Genomic DNA, 19223 nt, shown 5'->3' with positions numbered 1-19223 from the left:
ATTTCTCAGTATTGTATCTTATAGTCATGAAAATTTCTCTTAAATCTTAAATGAGTGAAAATATAGCTGTACAATTATTTCATGAATTCACTCTCTAAAACAGTCATTGACTTACCAGAAATTAAATAAATATCTTGTCCCACACTTCAATGTATATATTCTGGAAAACACAGTAAACAAATGTAAGAAATAAATGATTAAAGAAAAAAGATAATCATTATTTCTAGAGTTGTAATATATATAAACAGCAAGAGACATTCACAAATGTTTGACAAATATGATAATAGCCCCACCCTAGTGTATTACAATTAAAAATTATACTGATGCTACTGCTGCTTTAGTAAGGATAACTCTATACTATTTAGTGCCACTACATAAAGCCTCACCTAAAATAAAACTTTTTAACAGTGCTATAAAAGCTTTGCTTCTTGGGAGAAAAAGTATGAAATTAAGATGTGTAATTGACTATGTTTCTTTCTAGTAACTTTGCTAGATAAGCTGACAGTCGAACATGATAATCAACAATACAATTATACTAGCCCTGTGATATTTTTCTATGTAAAATTTCCTTAATTTCATTCTTCCACTCATATTTTCTCTCATTCTGATTCTGTTCTTAGAGCTATTTTATCATTATTCCAGAATACATAATCTTAATGAAAATCATCTCAAATCTTTAGTAGCTGAGGCAAGAAATGAATAAATGAAAGAAAGGGATGGGGGAGAGGAAAAGACATACACATAAGAGCAATTAAATGTTGTTTTTATGCCAAGGTTATCTCGCTAACTGGCTTAGTAGTAGGACATACTCTTTGACTTATTCTTCTAAGGATGGAAGATTTATTCTAATTTCCTGTAACCAAAAGCATTTCCTTGTGAGAAATCTGGGCCTGTTACAGTAATAGAAGGTGAACACAGCACACACTGAACCTACAACCTGGCCTTTATTTATATTATACTCTAATCAACCCATCTAAAGAGTTAACTTACCTGCGTTTGATCATTTAGAATGCAACCTAGCAAAATTTAACACTTTTTAAAGTTATTATTATAATATTTTTTAGAAACAGGACCTTGCTCCACCACTCAGACAAGAGTGCAGTAGTCCAATCCTGGTTCACTGTAACCTCGAACTCTTGTACTCAAGGGATCCTCCCACCTCAGCCTCCTAGGTACCTGAGACTACAGGCACACACTTGGCTAATTTTTTTAATTTTTTGTAGAGTCAGGGTCTTGCTATGTTGCCCAGGCTGGTCTCGAACTCCTGGGCTCAAGTGATCCTCCTGCCCTGGCCTCCCAAAATGCTAGGATTATAGGCTGCAAAATTTAACACTTTTTAAAATGATAGCTTTTCTCACTAGGATGGCTATAACCGCCCCCCCCACAAAAGGAAAATAACAAATGTTAATTATCATGTAAAGAAATTAGAACTTCACACACTACTGGTGGGAATATAAAATGGTATAGCCACTGTGGAAATCAGTCTGGCAGTTCTTCAAAAAACTAAACACACAGGTACTGTATGACCCAGCAATTCTACTCCTAGGTATACATCCAAGAGTACTGAAAACATACATTCACACAAATATTTGTACACAGTAGCATTGTCCATAATAGCCAAAAAATGGAAACAACTGATGAATAAACAAAATGTGATATATTCATACAATAGAATATCCAGCCATAAAAAGGAATGAAATATTGGTTCGAACTATAAGATATTAATATATAAACCTTGAAAACATTATGCTAAGTGAAAAAAGCCAGACACAAAAAGCCACATATTGTATGATTCCATTTATATGAAATACCCAGAATAAGTAAATCTATAGAGACAGAAAGCTTGGTGGTTGCCAGGGCTGGGAGAGGGTAAAATGAGGAGTGACTACTAATGGAAATAGAGGTATCCTTGGGATGATGACATGTTCTGGAATTAGATAGTATTGATGGTTATACAACCTTGTAAATACAATAAAAACCACTGAGCCATATACTTTAAAATGGTGAATGTTATGATGAATTATATCTCAGTAAAAAAGAGCTTTTCAATATTAATAAATTAACAAAATTTATGATAACCTCTCACGTATTTTAAAAGGAGTTTTTCCTAGGCCCAATAACCAATCAACATTTTGATGATCTAACCCTAACTGCTTAATACAATTACCAAGAATAATCTAGTCTCATTTCAATTTTTAATAGGATAGTAAAATCTTGTGATTTTAAAATATTGTGGAGTATTTCCCCAGACAAACTGGCAATAGAGTTAGACCTCTCATCCTCTTAATCTATATTCTGATTTATTACACATACTTAATGAACAGAGTAAAGGGAAGAGCGTCAGAGCACAGGCAGGCATCCAGTGAGAGAAGCTACACAGAAACCTGTGAGACTCAGCAGTCCCTTAATAGTGCCCCATGTAAGAACCTCCTCCAAAATGGTCATTCAACCTTGATTTTGATTTAAACCTTTCCAGTACAGAAAACTCAAAAGGTGTCCCATTCCATACTCAAAACCATCCATCACACTACTAAAAAGGTCTTCCTTATACTTACCTTACTGTAACTTTTGCCTACTGGACCTAATTCTGCACCATAGAACCTCTTCCATTAAACAACCTCTTAAATTTTAGAACAGCCATCATGAGCTGCAAAATCCCCCTTTCTAGTAAGAACCCTTAATTCTTTCAACCACTCCCCAGACCTTGGTTTTTTAACCTTTCACCACTCAGGTCACTCCCTGTGATTGATTCCTGTTATTTGCTCTAGAGGTCCACGTACTGTAACCCCTGTGCCTCAGTTTGCTAAGACCTGTAAAACTGGCATAATAATCCTATCTACGCCATAGAAGTATTACTCTGATTAAATGGGCTAATCTGTGTAAAGTGCCTAGAACAATGCCCAACATGCAATAGGTGCTACATGTTTGCTATCACTATCATAATAACTAAATTTAAGATCACAGTAGCTTTTCGAGTAGTCTTATCATGCTGTTAACTCATATTCAGCCAAAAATACGCTACTGTTTTCTACTTCTCTACAAACTGTACTTGAAAAGAAACTTTTTTGAGCCCAGCAAAAATTACACACCTTATCCTTATTAACTTTCACATTCTAAGTCTGGTCCCCAACCTTAATGGCACCAGGGACCGGTTTCGTGAAAGACAATTTTTCCACGGCCAGTGGGGGGTAGGGGAAGTGGAGGCAGAACTCAGGCAGTGATGCAAGCAATGGGGAGCAACTGCCAACGGGTTCCTAACAGGCTGCGGACCAGTCCGCAGACCTAAACTATTGACATAGTTTTGCCATCTTTAACAATAGCTTGTTTATGCCAACAGCAAAGAAGCCTGGAGAGCATGTGGCAATGAAATCACAAAAGGCATTTTCCACAGCTTGTTGAGAATTGAGTATTTTTCCTTGCAGGAAGTGGTCCAAAGCATGCAAGAAGTGGTAGTCAGTTGGTGCAAGGTCTGGTGAATAGGGTGGTTGAAAGAGGGTTTCTAAGTCCAGCTTCTGTAGTTTGAGCAGCGTTGTCTTACAAGAGGATCGGCCTGTTTCTATTGACCAATCTTGGCTGCTTAATTGCAAGGAGCCTCATCATTTTGTCTAACTGGTGCAGCAGACATCCCCTGTAATCAATTGACCAGGTTTCATGAAGCCATAGTGGATAATACTGGCGCTGCAGCACCAAACACCATTAGCTTTTTTGGATGAACATTTGGTTTTGGACTGTGTTTTGGCACTTCATCTCTATGCAACCATTGTGCCAATTGCTTGCGGTTGTCAAAAACAATCCATTTTTCATCACACGTAACAATATGGTGTAGAAATGGTTTGCACTTAAGTTGTGACAGCAAAGAAAGGCAAGCTTGGAGATAATTTATCATCTGACGCTTGTTTAAATCATGGGGAACCCATCTATCCAGCTTCTTTACCTTACTGATTTGTTTCAAATGGTCCAATATTGTTGGAATAGTAACATCAAACCTAGCTGCTAATTCACGTGTAGGTTGAGATGGATTCGCTTCCACTACAGCTTTCAGCTCATCATTATCCACCTTGGTCTCAGGTTGGCCACATGGCTCACTTTCCAGATTAAAATCACCAGAATGGAACTTCTCAAACCATCGATTTACTGTGCGTTCATTAGCCACATCTTCCCCAAACGCTTTGTTGATATTTTGAGCTGTCTGCACTGCAATGGTTCCACGATGGAACTCATATTAAAAAATAATATGAATATTTGACATATCCATGGTTTCCCAAAACTTGCTCTAAAAAAATTCAAAAGATAATCACAAGCCAAAACATGTGTTTGAAAGAATAAGGATGTATCTTCACAAAGTGAAATGTCAGAGATATCAACTGTCAAACTTAGTACTTAAGGAAATCAGACATTTGATATTTAATAACCTAATAGCTTGCTTGTGAAAAGATGGAGTTGTAGGTTAAGGGTGGGGTGGAGATCAGGAATTCAGTTTTGAACACATGAGGTTTAAGATGTCCATTGTACATTCAAGTGAAGATGTTAAATAAGCAACTGGACATAAGCAACATTCAGCAGGAAGGTCGGGGCTGAGAAATAAATCTGGGAATTAGTAGAATGTAGACAGCATTTAAAACCATGAAACTAAAGAAGATCCTCTAGGGAGTAAATATGGAGTTTGCAGGACTAAACCTTGAGACACCCAACATTTTAGAAGTAGGGAAGTAGTGATGAGCCAGCATCTCCTTCTAGGAGTAGCATCCTAGAAGTCAAAGTAAGAAAGTGTTTCACGAAGGAAGGAGTGTTCAGCTGTTTTAAATGCTTCTGAAAGGTACAGTAAGATAAGGAATGATAATAGATCACTGAATTTTATAACACAGAGGATACTAGCAAGCCCTGATAAGAGCTATTTCGGCACAGTGGGGATAAAAGTGGAGTATGTTCAAGAAAGAATGGGAAGAAATGGATTGAAAACAATATAAACAACTCTTCAGAGGAACACTGCTGCACAAAGGAACAGAGAGACAGGTGGGTCTCTGGATGGGAATGTAGGTCAGTACTTTATGGCTGTTGCTGCTACTGTTGTTTTAAGACGGAAGAAAATACAGCAGTTTTTAATGCCAATGATAATGCACCAATGAGAGAGAAATGAATGATGCAAGAGAGGAGATAATTGTTAGGGCCATGTCCTTGAGTATTGACTAAGCCAAAGAGGATAGGATACAGTGTACGATAAAGTGGATGGCCCTAAGAATTTTGTGCCAGACACTATCTAGAATAGATAAATCATCAGTAAATTAAATAGATAGTTATCTAAGAAAAACATATGTAAAGCACTTAAAATAATGCCTGGCACATAACAGGCACCTAAGAAATGCTGGCTAAATATAGATCTGAACTGTGTTCATCTAAATCTTTAACAAAAATGTGGATCAAGCCAAGTGTGGTGGTGTGGTGGCTTGCGCCTGTAATCCCAGCACTTTGGGAGGCTGAGGCGGGAGGATTCCTTGAGATCAGGAGTTTGAGACCATCCTAGGCCACATAGTGAAGCCCCAACTCTACAAAAATTTTCAAAAATTAGCTGGGCATGATAGCACATGCCTGTAGCCCCAGCTATTATACTTGGGAGGCTGAAGCAGGAGGATCACTCAAGCCCAGAAGTTTGAGGTTGCAGCGACCTATGATTGCATCACTGTACTCCAGCCTAGGCAACAGAGAGATGCTGTCTTAAAAAAAAAAAAAAAAAAATGTGGATCAAGACAGTGTCCCAAAACCTGCTAATACAAAACTATTACAGGAGTTTGAATAACAGGCTTCTGAGTTGATAAAATACAGTACTTTTGATAACATGACAAAGTATCTTTAAAACTCAAATGAGTACAACCCCTTAATTGTGCAGATAACAAAAATTAAACACAGAAAGCCAAGTCTACTTGCTCAAAGTTACTAAATTACTAAAGTGAATTTCACTAAAGTGAAAAGTCAACAGCTAAAATTAAAACCTAGTTCTCTTACCTCCTAGTCTAGGTATACTTTTTTAAATATCTTTTTCTCTCTCTCTTTTGACAGAAAGGCTAAAAATACTAAGATTGCAATTTCTGTCTTCCCTTTACTTCTGCCTGACCCTCTCCTCCTAATTTACCATAGGATGTACTTGACTCCTTATCATTTTATTTTAATCCAGTAAAAACTATATGTGTTAAAAGATGTTTTAGGGGAGATATAATATTTTAGTTATCAAAATTCCAGATTAATTTCTACCTCCCCCCATAAATTTATAATTAAACACAGTCCTGTGCATCAAAGTATCTTAATTTTCCCATCTGAAAATCTTGTAAGTTGACAAGCTAAAATATCATAATGACACTGACAGTGAGGAACATTCACTATATTTGAACTTATAAATGTTTAAAATTCAGAGTATTTCAAAAACTAATAAATTAGGACATTTCTGGTTTTCTACAAAACTTTAAGAAAACATATCTATTTTTAAACACCTATTACCAGTACTTTTCCAGTGCTTACTTTCAGTATATAAGCATTGAGAACATTCTGAAAATGCCAATTAAAGAAATACTCAGCCAGGTGTGGTGGCTCACTCCTGTAATCCTAGCATTCTAAAAAGGCCGAGATGAGAGGATTGCTCGAGGTCAAGAGTTCCAGACTAGCCTGAGCAAGCATGAGACCCCGTCTCCACAGCAAACAGAAAAACTAGCCGGGTCCCAGCTACTTGGGAAGCCAAGGCAGGAAGATTGCTGGAGCCCAGGAGTCAAGGTTGAAGTAAGCTGTGATAACGCCACTGCACTCTAGCCCGGGGTAACACTGAGTGGAGACCCTGTCTCCAAAACAAAAAAAAAAAGAAAGAAAGAAAAGAAATACTCACTGAAATGTAAATTTTCCCTTTTCTTTTTCATATGTTTAATAACAGTTTAACAAGGATATAGCACTCAGTTATAGTGAATATGCATTCTACTTCAAACCATGAATAAAGCTGCAATTTAATACTTCAGTCAAGATAGCTGGCAAATTTAATCCTTTTATCATTAAAACAATACCTTTTAAATTTCAAGCTTCAAACTCAAGATTCTGATATAAATTACCTTTCAAGATTTTTTTCTTTTTTTTTAAATCCTAGAATGTCCTTCAACTTCTAGCTAACCCTCCACTCTATTTCGTAATTACCGTCCTACCATTATTTTCTTAACCCTACCACTCATCCCAATAATGCTGGTCTACCAGTTAATTCTGCAGCACTCTCACCTACTTGAATCACTGAAATGGGCATGTCTCTGATCTCAAAGTAGGGCAGCAGTAAGGATGTGGGAAAGAACATTTGAAAATTAATCTTGTATTTCCACCCACTAGCAAATGCGGACAAGATACTAGTGACCATACTCAACATTCGGATTTTACCATATCGGCATTTAATAGCACAGCACAAACCACATCCCAAGCGCTCCAACAACTTTCAAGTCTGAACTTGCTTCTTTGAGGAAGCTGCCTGTCTCCACAAATACCAGACACCAAATACCGACTGCCTCAAATCCAGCAGTACTGTTCCAGTTTTCTCCATCCTATTTATGTGCACATGTACGTATTTTTATTAGATAATTAGCAGCTTCAAGGCAGAGACCTGTTTTACAGGCTACAACCCCCAGGGACCAAGATTCTGCCTGGCGCCTAAAAGGTCAGTACCGACTGAAACTATTAATAGCATACATGGAAGGATTCATATACATTGTTTCATTGAATCCTTTTGGCAGCCCCACGAAGTACTTAGTATTAATCATCCCTATTTTACAGATAATCAAAATGAGGCTCAGAAAGATTAAGTAGCCTGCGCAGGTCACACGAGTAGAAAAGGGGCATAAGCCAGGATTCCAAGCCTGCCTGGTTTGTCTGGATGCGAACACTCGTCTAACCACTACCCACGCGGCGTGCTCACTACACTCTCGTGATTACCACAGACTTTCCTTTGGCTTTTACACACAGGAGGCTCGAACTGGGTCCCGGACCCAGGAAGTCACTGGGCAAGCCCAGAGGCCTCTCATGAGGTTGGAGAAGCCTCGCCCACCACCTAAGTTTAGACAAAACGCGCCCAAATGGAGGTTTTAGAGCGGGCGGGGAATGCGGGCCGAGGAAAACAGGCTGGTTGTGACCCAGGGGAGGTAGGATCTCCCCACCCGGCCACTCTAGCGCCCGAGCAGAACGCCAAGCCCGGTGGGAAGCGGAGCCCGCCTGACCAGGGAATCCAGGGATTCCGGGGCGACCCGGGAGACTGGACGCGCGGCCTTCGCCGCTCCCAACCCAGCGAGACCCGGCGCTGGGCGGGAGAAGCACCGGGAAGCCAAGGCGGGGACCGACGCACCTCGGACAGAAGGGGGCATGGGTGGCTCGCCTTTACCCACAAACGACGGTGGAAGCTCTGCGGTGGCTCAGTGGCCGAGGCGGAAACACTTCGCGAACGGTTTCCCCCAAGCAACCTGCAAGCAAAAACCTAAAGCGGCGGCTGCAGCCCGGGCCGGCTTAGATGTAACACCGACCGTCATACCGCCCCTTCCCGTGGCCTCCTGGAGCCACTTCCGGCGGCGGCGTTGAGGCTGGCTCCGGGCGCGAGCGGCTCCGGGCTCGAGCGGCCCCGGTCCCGTTCCTAACCCCTCACCCTGGGCTTGCCCGCGAAGCCTACCTTTGGTCTCCAATAACCGAGCAGAGGCCCCGGAGGCCCGGCCCGAGCTGGGTACGGCAGGACTGCCTCAGAGGTGGTAAAATGTGCTGCGAAAAGTGGAGCCGCGTGGCCGAAATGTTTCTCTTCATTGAAGACCGGGATGAGGATTATAAGATCCTTTGCCTCTGCTCCAGGGCATTTGTAGAGTAAGTAGAAACGCGTTTGTCTTCATTTTCTAGCACAATCCTTTCCCAGAAATGTGGGCGTTGTAACTGAGCTCTGAAACCAGCCAGAGTATTTGACCCTTGGGCAAGGTGATGTTTTAAAAAAAACAAACCAGAAACCCTCAGACATGACGGAGTGATAGCCTGCTGCCATTATTATTAAGTGAAGGACTACATCTACTTTGTAGACTTTTATGAAAAAAGGTGGTAGCTGATATATGTCATCTCATGTTTATAAATTGAGAGAGCATTTAAAAATTGGGAGAAAGTGACATGTAAAATGAAATCTCTAATAGATGTGACATCAAAAGGTGAAAGTTTAAAGTTGAGTAACTTGCTTTGTTTAGCATCTTTTTTAAGATCTTAGAATCTATTCAAGTTCAAATGCACTTATTTGGAACTTCTAAACATTTAAGATAAAAGGCTTAACTATTTACATCAGTTTTTGAGATAGCTTTATTTTGGGGAAATGTTTGTTTCATGTAAAAATTGACTTACGTGGAAAAAAGTGTTTAGGAAAAAAACTGACAAGAGAATCGGATTCTAAGGATTGTTTTCTTTATAGTAAATGTGTAAATTAAGTCACTTAAATCTTTTTTTCATCTCTAAAACGGAAATAGTTATCCGTGATCTCACATGCATATCATCAGATTCAGATCCTTGTGAAAATGAATTTTATGTTATAGACTTTAATATAGTTTAATGTAGTAGAATTTAAGTTTAAAGGAATTCTTTTTATTGTGTATTCTTGTGGAGTAATCTGAAAATTATCCCAAAAAGAAGCTAAACACCATGTGAAATTTAATGTAAAAAGTATTGTCACCTTTGTAGTCAGGTATGCATGTAATCATACTTTCATTCAGTGAATGCCTTTGTGCGCCTATGTATCAAGTATGCTGGTAGGGCCTAGGGTACGAGACAGCCAGTCCCCTACATGTATTGAGTTTACTTTCTAGCAAAGGAGATCAATATTAAGACAACTGTTTACATAATTACTTGCTTAATTATAGTTACAAGTGCTATGAGAGAGAAGTACAGGATGCTGTGATAACAAATAAGGTCGCAAAAGTTTCTTTGAGAAGTAGCATTTGGAATAGAAGTTTAAAGGAAATAAACTGAGGTATTTCAGGAGGGAGATTCAGAGAGCAAAAGAAAGCCTGGGAAACTGAACAGAATGACTAGGAAAGGAAGGAGATAGGGTTGGGGAGGTAGGCAGGGTCAAAACATGCAAGACTTTGTAGACTATAGGAAAACCTTAAGTTGGAGGATGACGTGATCAGATTTGCATTTTTAAAAGATTACTGTGGCAGCAGTGTGGAGGATGGTTTGGAGCAAGAGAACAATTTAAGACCATTGTCCAGGCAAGAGATTATTATGACTTGGATTAGGATAGATGGCAGTAGAAGGGGGGAAAGGTAGGAGAGAAATCATTGAGATTTGGGTTTGGATTAAATGTGGGGAAATGAAAGAGAGAAAGGATGTGAAGGAGATCAGGTCAAGGGTAACTCGCTGATTTCTGGCTTCTATTGCTGCCTTTCACTGAGGAAGGGATCACTGGAGCATCATGGATTTTATTTTGGAGCATCAATGAGGAGATCATGAGTTTGATTTTGTGCATTTCAATTTTGGGGTATCTGTGAGACATTCAAGGGTAGATGATATAAGCGATTGGACACATTGATTTGTAGCTCTGTAGAAGTCTGGACTAGTCTTAAAAACTTGAGCCATTCACCCTTAGATAGTAATTGAAGTGATTAATTTGGGGGGTAGGTGGGAGCGGCATCCATCCTTGGAGAATTCCAACATTTGTTGTATGATTTTTTTTTTTAAATTTATTTATTTATTTTTTTTTGGTAGAGGAGGGGTCTTGCTGTGTTGCCTAGGCTGGTTTCGAACTCCTGGGCTCAAGCAGTCATCCCACCTCAGCCTCCCAAAGTGCTGGGATTATAGGTGTGAGCCACCGAGCCCAGCGAGGACTTCCAACATTTTTTTAAAGATGAGAAGAAAAGAAGTGGATTAACTGGGAAACTGGTAGAAGGCAAGCCCAAGTACACTGCCACCAAGTGTTTCAATGAAGGAGTTACCAGTATTGGAAAGCTGCTAAAATATCAAACAAAACGAGCACTAAAAAGTATCCACTAGTATTGGTAAAATCCACTGGATTAATTAATGACTTATTAAGTGCTGTCACTAATTATTTTACATTTCATAATGACAGAGACTCTCTCCTTGACCAAACTTTATCCAAGTTCCTCCGAGCTCTCTTTGATTAGATCTTGTCCTTTGGGCTTTGTCTTTAGCCTAGCTGGCCCAGTTTTAACAAGAATCCTGCTAAATCGGTTTAGTGAAAATTCCCCCACCCTTGGTATCTGATCACCTTGGCCTGCCTTTAGCAAGAATCCTGTTAAGTTGTTTAACAAGAATCCCCCTACCCTTGATGTCCCCTCTTACTAATTTTCCATCCACTGACCCCCCTCATTCTGTTCATTGGCCATCTATCCACAGCTGTCTTTGCTATATTCAAAGTTGAGCATGATTCTCTCTCTCTCTCTTCCCCCCTCCTCTCCTGCCTCCCCTATTGCCATGGTCTTGATGCCTGTCACAATTGTTCTGATTAAAGCCTTTCTTACCATTTTAACAAGCATCGGAATAATTTTTTCTTTAAAAAGCCTTTATTTAAGCCTTCCAGCAGCCCCCTGAGGAGGTATGTCATGTTATCCTTCTTTATTCAGGCAGAAAATTGCGTCTCAGTAATGGCCTTAAAAAAATCACATAGCCAGTAAATGGCAGCCCTGGAATTCTACCCAACATCTGTGTGACACCAAAGCTTTTCTACTCTCCTTCCAGTTAGTATAGAACATATGATTTCATTGAATATCCCTGATTAAGAAGTCACTACATCCTACTGAAATACTTAAGCAATGATGTAGATTAGTTGAGATAAAGGACTATTCTGGAAACTGAAAAGCCTGTACGTACCTCTAATCATATTCATGTGACAGTGCCTGGTGGTGATCTCTAGTATTTCATATACAGTACAACAAAATCATTTGATGTGTTTTCTTCCCAACAGATTCCTGAGCTAGAATTTAAGAGAGTAATGACCTCAGAGAACATCTGTCTGCTTTCACAAAAATCAGTCATGTGCCCTTGTGCAAGTCACATAAAATTTCTATGATCCCATTTCAACACTTTCAGAAGGACTTCCTTTCCTTTTTACTACTTGAAAATGAAACCGATTCATAGTCCCTTTGCAGTAGAGGAATTGCTACTTGTACTTCAGAGATTTCCAAGAATCATTTAATCAGAATGTATTTTGGCCACCCAAGTGTCAGTTACTGTGATAAAGAGATGACATAGGCATGGTAGTCATAATTGTTGTATTGAAAGGTATGGTGATGAGTATTCAGGTGGCTGCTTAGAGCTCTAAGGAGAGCAGTATTTTGGTGGGGTTACTACAATCCAGGTCAGGTTTCCAGCTTTACAATTCAAATCAGTGGTTAGGGTTTATCTAACCTTTACATATGCCAGGTTCAGAAATTAGTTCATCCAGAGTCATTGTGCCAGATCAGAGTTAACAGTGATCAAACTCAGAGATTGCTTTATAGATAATACTTAGCAAGTACAATGGGAAATTCTTCAAATACCAGGCATTAGAAATACACCATTCCCAGTGACAAATGCTCTTGGAGATACTCAAAAGTTGTAAGAAACGGTGTTTTCATAAAACTTTAAGAGCTACTATTCTCTCTCATTGCTGATCTTTCTGCCTTAAATTATCTGTAGCCCTGGAACATACTAGTAATAATGTTGGACACCTGTTTCACCTCTCACCCATGAAGAAATATCTTTCTACTTCTTCCTCAGGACCTGTCCTGACCTATTAAGCTGGGCCCTTTCCCCAGAATGGTTGCAGGCTAGTGCTGTGCGTGGGACCAGGGAGCTCACCAGAAAAGGATACCTGGGCTGTGTGGTGGAGGTGCAGGCCAAGAAAGAAGAGTCAGCCTGCAGTCCATGCCAGCCAAGGCTCCATGCTTAATTCTTAGCCTACGCCTGGTTGGGTTCTGGTGCTGCTTACATGAAGCCCCCTTTCTAAAAAGAAAGAATATAAATTAAGAAATATAAAAAGTTGAGAACATTTTTCATATCTCACCTCTAAAAAACACTGTGTGACTGGATTTGAATTAAACAACTTTTGAAATAATTTAACTACCATCTTATCACCAGTTGCATTGAATTTAGTCTTTTTGAACTAAAGTATGCGTTCTTTTCATGGCAGCTAATTTCATACATATTCTTAAAACTTAGAACTTTTACTTCACTTTAAAGAGCACATTCTAAGTTCAAAATAGGTGAAGAGAAAAGAATGGCTTTTTCCTTTAGATCAGTTAATGCTTAGACAAATTGTAACCCTTTAGAATGAAAAGAACTTGGAGATAGTATGTTGGAATGGTTGCCAATAGTCCTTGAGAATTCTGTGGGAATGGGAAACATGCTGGAAGTTCAGGGGCTAGTAAGTATAACTTTGACTTTCAACATAGGAAAAAGAAGTGTTTCAGAGTCTAAAAACAGAAGATTTAATTGCTGACAAAAGTTCTAGAATAGATTATTAAACTAAAAGATCAGTGTCATGTAGCAGAAAACATAGAAAATGAGCATTAGCGTAGGTGCCAGATGTCTTCTCAGGGATTAAGAGTTGATTCTCATATTAAGTAAAATTATTGCAACACCTCTCCTCAAAGGCCGGAAATAGGACATAATAGTGTAATTTCTATTTTCTAAGAACATTATATTAAAACTGTCTTAACATGAATTAGAGTAATATTCTATTTCATCTACTCATTCAAATTTCTGTACATTATCTGTATGAAGAAGATATAATTGGAATGTTACGGAGTACTTAAAAGTAATTGTTACAGCAGCTCAGTAGTGACATGAAAAAATACCTTATCTTAAATTAACATAGCAGAATACAAAATATGTACACAATGATTACAGAAAATTTTGTGTGTGCATGTACAAAGCCTAGAATAGAACCATAGGAAAACGCTATAATGGTGGGGTTATTGGTTTTTGTTATATAAAGTTGCTTGTGTTATAAAAAGCTTTTGTTATTTAATTTTTAGATAATTCATTTTGAAATAATTTCAAACTTAGAAGAATAGTTCAAAGAACTCCCTTGTTCTCCTCGCCCAGATTTACCAGCTGTTAACAATTAACTAACTGTATTTGCTCCATCTCTTCCCCTCCATAGGGATATATGTTAATATGTAAACACACAAACACAATCATTAGTCTTTTTCTGAACCATTTGAGAGCAAGCTGCAAACAGGATTTTAAGTTTCATGTTCTTACATTCTGTAAGATGACCTTGCTTAACCTGGGTCTATCTTGTTTCCTCAGGAACACTGGTCATGCCTTCACAGGAATGCACAGAAATGATGCTGTGCCCAGCTCTGCGTAGGCACACGAGGCACTTTATGTAGGCAGCACACCACCATGGCTGATGTTGCTGACTGCCAGCTTTCTCTACTGGAAAGTTGCAATGGTTCCCTTTGTATTAGTAACTATCTGTGGGAGAATATTCCCATATTACACCAATATTTCTGTTTTCCAGCAGACCCACAAGCCTTAGCCTTCCTCAACAGCTTCCGCCTGAATCAGCTACCTCTATGAAGATTGCCTTGTTTCCTTCATTCCTTCTGCATTTATTAGTTAGCATTCTGTAAGAAGCACTTTCCCTTGTCTCCCCATGTAGTTGTTTATGTTAACATGGACTCTGGATTCTTAGTTTATCAACAGGTTATGTTCCATTGCTATCATTATTTATTTTGGTGCTCATGTTGTCTCTGATTTAGCCAATGGGAGACTCTTTGAGGTGGCTCCTCTGTCCTTTTGTGTGTCCCCAGCATTCTTTGAGTGCTTCACAACCTTCTGGCAGAAGATGACCCAGACCTGTCTTTTACAGTCCGTGCTCCAACTGGGAATTGCCATTTCTCAAGGCACCCTGGTTCCTTAGTAGAGAATAGTATTTAGAAACCAAAAGCTGGGTGCTCATTTGTGCTTATTGTGCCTGTACCTTCTCAGTAGATAGAGTTAGGTAGAGTATATGTGTGTCCACATGCGTACATAAATATGTATATGTATATATGTACATACATACACATACACACGTACATAACACACATAAAACTATTTTCATGTCCACTGTATATATAAACGTATATACCATGAGTTTATAACAGTACTTCCAGTGTTGGCCCAGCAACACCTCACGGTGCTTTCTAGCATTCCTTGTTTTTAAGTGACTTGTCTTGAGCCCACCTTGTTTTTAAATAACCTTCAGCAAGGAGAATCTTGACCATTATTGTCCTCAGTACATTTACTTATTTGTTCATTATAGCCAGTATTGCAACCGTACTGGTCCTTTCCTCCACCCAACACCTCAGTGCCCCATATCTTTGGGTGCTGGTGGGCACACCACTCATGCCTTCTGTGCAGCTTCTGCTCCCCCTGCCCCAGTGCCTATGTTCTTGGGGGAGGAGGCAGTGGGCATGATGCCAAAGCTCATTTGCACATCATCTCTTTCACTGTCCTGCTGTGAGTCACCACCTACTTTGCATACTATAAAGTATTCCCAAAAAAGAGACAAGAGGATATATAGTTCAGGTACACAGGAATTTTACTTACTTGTATAGCTCCATTAGTAAAGTAAGTTTAGCTATGACTTGCAATTGACCTTACTGTGGCAGTTGCAATGGAGTTTATTACGGTTGAATTTATAGGTAGGAAGAGCTATCTAATAGTAAAACCTTCCACTTTTTTAAAGTGTTCTGTTAGGTTTATTTTGGTAATTTCCAGTCATAGTACATAAAGAAAAATCTTAGAAGTCGGGATATAAAGTTCATTCATTGTTTTTGATAATCAGTGAGACTGAATTGTTTTACCTTGGTTTGTTTTTCAGGTTGATAAGATATTTAAATAAGAATTTCATTGTTAGTACTCAAAACAACCTTTGCTCAGACTGAATATCTTATTTACTATTTATGTTGGATAGTTTGGCTTACTTGCAAATGGATTAGGATCTGTGTATGGATTTATGTGTGTGTAAGCCAAAGTTTTCCATTGTTGTTGGAAATTGGATATTGTTGGATGTTGACTTCTTACAGCAAAATTCAGAGAAATTAGGTATCATACGGAAGAACAGATTCTTTGCCCAATATCTGGGAGAAATGCCACTTAATTTCAATAATTAGTAGTTATATAACAAATGCTACCATGTGTTAGGTACTATGTTAAATATTTTACATATACTATCAATCCTTATAACAACTCCATGAGAAATGCATCTCTATGTCGTAGGTGAGGAAAATAAGCTTTTAATTAATTAATCTATGCTAACTTGAGCTTTTTTTCCCCCTCTAAGTTTGTGGCTTAGTTTGTTTTAATATGGATTGCTTAATTTGTTTCACAGGGATCGAAAATTGTGCAATTTGGGATTAAAAGGCTACTATGTCAAAGACAGTGGCAACGATGCAGGTAATACAGTATAAAACTATATAGCCCCTTTTTTGCTAAAATTAATCTTAATACTGTATTACTTTATGTATAATATGTCATATGTATATTATGTTAACTTGTTAGCATAAACTATAAATGCCAAATAATCCTGTAATCATAAACAGTATTTTTTTATAACATGGTTCTATTAATAGAATCTCTTCTATTAACCGATCTTTTACTTTTCTGTAGCTTCTGTGTGGGCTTGATATAGCCTCTTTTGTCCTGTGTAGCATTCCTTCCTGAGTTGTTGAAATTACATAAGAGCAACCTGGAATTTGAACCTTTGAAAAGTAAAGAATGTATAGTTTCTTCATCAGAATTTTATAGGTAAAAGATGCAGGATAAATTCCAAGTGAACATCCATAGTCTTTTGCCTGAAGTAAAGAGGCAATCGTCTGGGTTACTTTTCCCAAGTACAAATAGAATTTGGTCTGTCCATTGAGACTCACTTTTGTCTCTCTCATACTTCACTACTCCATTTGTCCTTCCACACAGACTTTGTTTCTAGACATGGAGAAAACTGCAGCGTGGAGTTAGAAGCCAGTCAGCCCAAGTACAGTGTGCCATAGTTACCTTTGAAAATCCTTTTAACTCTCACAATGGTGAGACAGATCTTTGTTTCTTCATTTGATCATTGGATAAAATGTTGGTTTGTGTTTCAGTGCTATGCTGGATAAAAAAGGTTTCTGTAAACACTAGGCTCCACCTGAATATAAGATAATATGCACACCACAAGAGGAAAATAAAACTTAGCTTATTCATTTTTCTCATTTTGCTCTCTCCTGAACTTTCATAAGTTCACTGAATGAAATGGTGAGTAGTTTAAATAGGTGTTATTTAAAGAAGCGTCTTTTTTCTTCTTTCAGGAGCCTGTTTGGTAGAATTTACATATGAGGTTTCTCTTTTAAAAGTCTCAATTTTTTGCTATGTAAGAGTCACTGCTCTGTTGCCTGAGATCAGCAGGCTGGAGTGCAGCTCACCACTAATTGAATATGCTAATATATAAAATGATTTTTGTTATCTCAAATTTTAAAAGTTAATAGAGCACTTGAATGGCATTTGTTCAATTAATGATATAATCTCTTAGATAACCGTATTAGGGTAAAGTAAAACTTGTTTTGTTTTAAAAAACAGTTTTTCTTTAAGATCTAGACTCGGGGAGCTTGAAAGAATCTTCCAGTTCTGTGGATTTCAAACTTTTAATAGCAGAAACCTTTCATTAAATCAGCTCTTCCAGAGAATCCCAGAACCTAAATTCCAGTTGTGTTGAAGTGTCTGTGAGGTGCCTGAAGACATACCTCTCACCTCTCTTGTTAACAGCTCCTAAAATAACTCCACAAATAAGGACTTTAAATCCACTGATAAGTGGATCAGTTTTACAGATAAGGAGTGTGAACATTTAAGCATTTTCTCCATAGAACAGGGTTACCTCACCCTGCCCTCTCTTGTTTCTATCTTCAGTGCTCTGCATGGTGCTCAGCACAGACCGTGTGCTTGATAAGTGCAAGTTGAATGGGCATCTGGATGGATAGTGGCAGGCAGAGCCAGCTGAGAAGTTGTCTCTTGATTCTTCATTGGCTGTTTTTGTTACTAATCTATATTGCCATCAATTCTTTTTCTTTTCTTTTCTTTTCTTTTTTTTTTTTTTTTTTTTGAGACAGCGTCTTGCTCTATTGCCTGGGCTAGAGTGCTGTGGCGTTAAGCTCACAGCAACCTCAAACTCCTGGGCTTAAGCAATCCTTCTGCCTCAGCCTCCCAAGTAGCTGGGACTACAGGCATGCGCCACCATGCCCGGCTAATTTTTTCTATATATATATTTTTAGCTGTCCAGATCATTTCTTTCTATTTTTAGTAGAGACGGGGTCTCACTCTTGCTCAGGCTGGTCTCGAACTCCTGACCTCAAGTGATCCTCCCGCCTTGGTCTCCCAGCAATTCTTTTTCTTTTCCCCTTAAAAATTGTAACATTTATATACCTTTACATTGGGGAAGTCATATAATCACTTTGGATTTCACTTTCTTCCTTAAAATGAGGATAAGAAAACCTGCCTCTAAATTTTCTTTAAAACTAAGCCAACAAATGCTGTGTATAGGAGACCACACTACAGAAGAGGAGGAAGGTGGTCATTCCCGTGGTACTGCAGAATCATACGACAGCAAAGGCATAGGCCTAGATGAAAATGAACTTGATTCTGAGGCCGAACTCATGAGAAGTATGGGGTTGCCACTTCAATTTGGTGGGATAGCTGCACATAAAAATTTTGAGGTAAGTATTAATTTGCTTTCATTATTTCTACTTCTTAGTTTTCTTTATAAAGTATCACAAGGAATTATTTTTTTTCCTGTTCTTTGAGACAGAGTCTTACTCTGTTGCCCAGGGTCAAGTGCAGTGGCATTATCGTAGCTCACTGCAACCTCAAACTTCTGGGCTCAAGCAATCCTCCTGCCTCAGCCTCCCAAGTAACTGGGACTACAGGCGAGTGCCACCACACCCAGCTAATTTTTTTCTATTTTTTGTAGAGACAAAGTCTCGTTCTTGCTCAGGCTACTCTCAAACCCCTAAGCTCAAGTGATCCTCCTGCCTTGGCCTCCCAGAGTGCTAACATTACAGGCATGAGCCACTGCAACAAGCCTAGGAATTACTTTTTATTCAAGATCAATGCATTCATGATTGGAGCATTCTACCTCTTTTTACAAATAAATCAAAACTGCCAATAGTGATATGTCCCATGTATGACTTTTTCTCCTCTTGGGAACTTAAATAGTAAGAGTCACTTGTTTGTGTAAC

At 38.8% G+C, this 19223-nt stretch overlaps 2 protein-coding genes across 2 annotated transcripts in view; one reads left to right on the top strand and one right to left on the bottom strand.

Annotated features, from left to right (window-relative positions):
- Positions 1–8485, bottom strand: part of TMEM68 (transmembrane protein 68) — a 38446-nt gene extending 29961 nt beyond the window's left edge. Inside the window, exons 1-2 of the mRNA XM_069466497.1 lie at positions 8354–8485; positions 116–160 (exon numbers count right to left, since the gene is read on the bottom strand). The gene's annotated coding sequence lies outside the window, so the exon portion shown is untranslated. The remainder of the gene's footprint in view (positions 1–115; positions 161–8353) is intronic.
- Positions 8486–8597: 112 nt separating this feature from the next.
- TGS1 (trimethylguanosine synthase 1) overlaps positions 8598–19223 on the top strand; it is a 44125-nt gene continuing 33499 nt past the window's right edge. Inside the window, exons 1-3 of the mRNA XM_069466496.1 lie at positions 8598–8856; positions 16349–16413; positions 18529–18701. Of these exons, the coding sequence (XP_069322597.1) occupies positions 8753–8856; positions 16349–16413; positions 18529–18701 (342 nt within the window). The 5' untranslated portion in view covers positions 8598–8752. The remainder of the gene's footprint in view (positions 8857–16348; positions 16414–18528; positions 18702–19223) is intronic.

Source organism: Eulemur rufifrons, chromosome 3 (genome assembly GCF_041146395.1).
Source record: "Eulemur rufifrons isolate Redbay chromosome 3, OSU_ERuf_1, whole genome shotgun sequence".
Taxonomy (NCBI): Eukaryota; Metazoa; Chordata; class Mammalia; order Primates; family Lemuridae; genus Eulemur; species Eulemur rufifrons.
The sequence above is the reverse complement of the archived record's forward strand: the minus strand, read 5'-3'. Positions and strand labels throughout refer to the sequence as shown.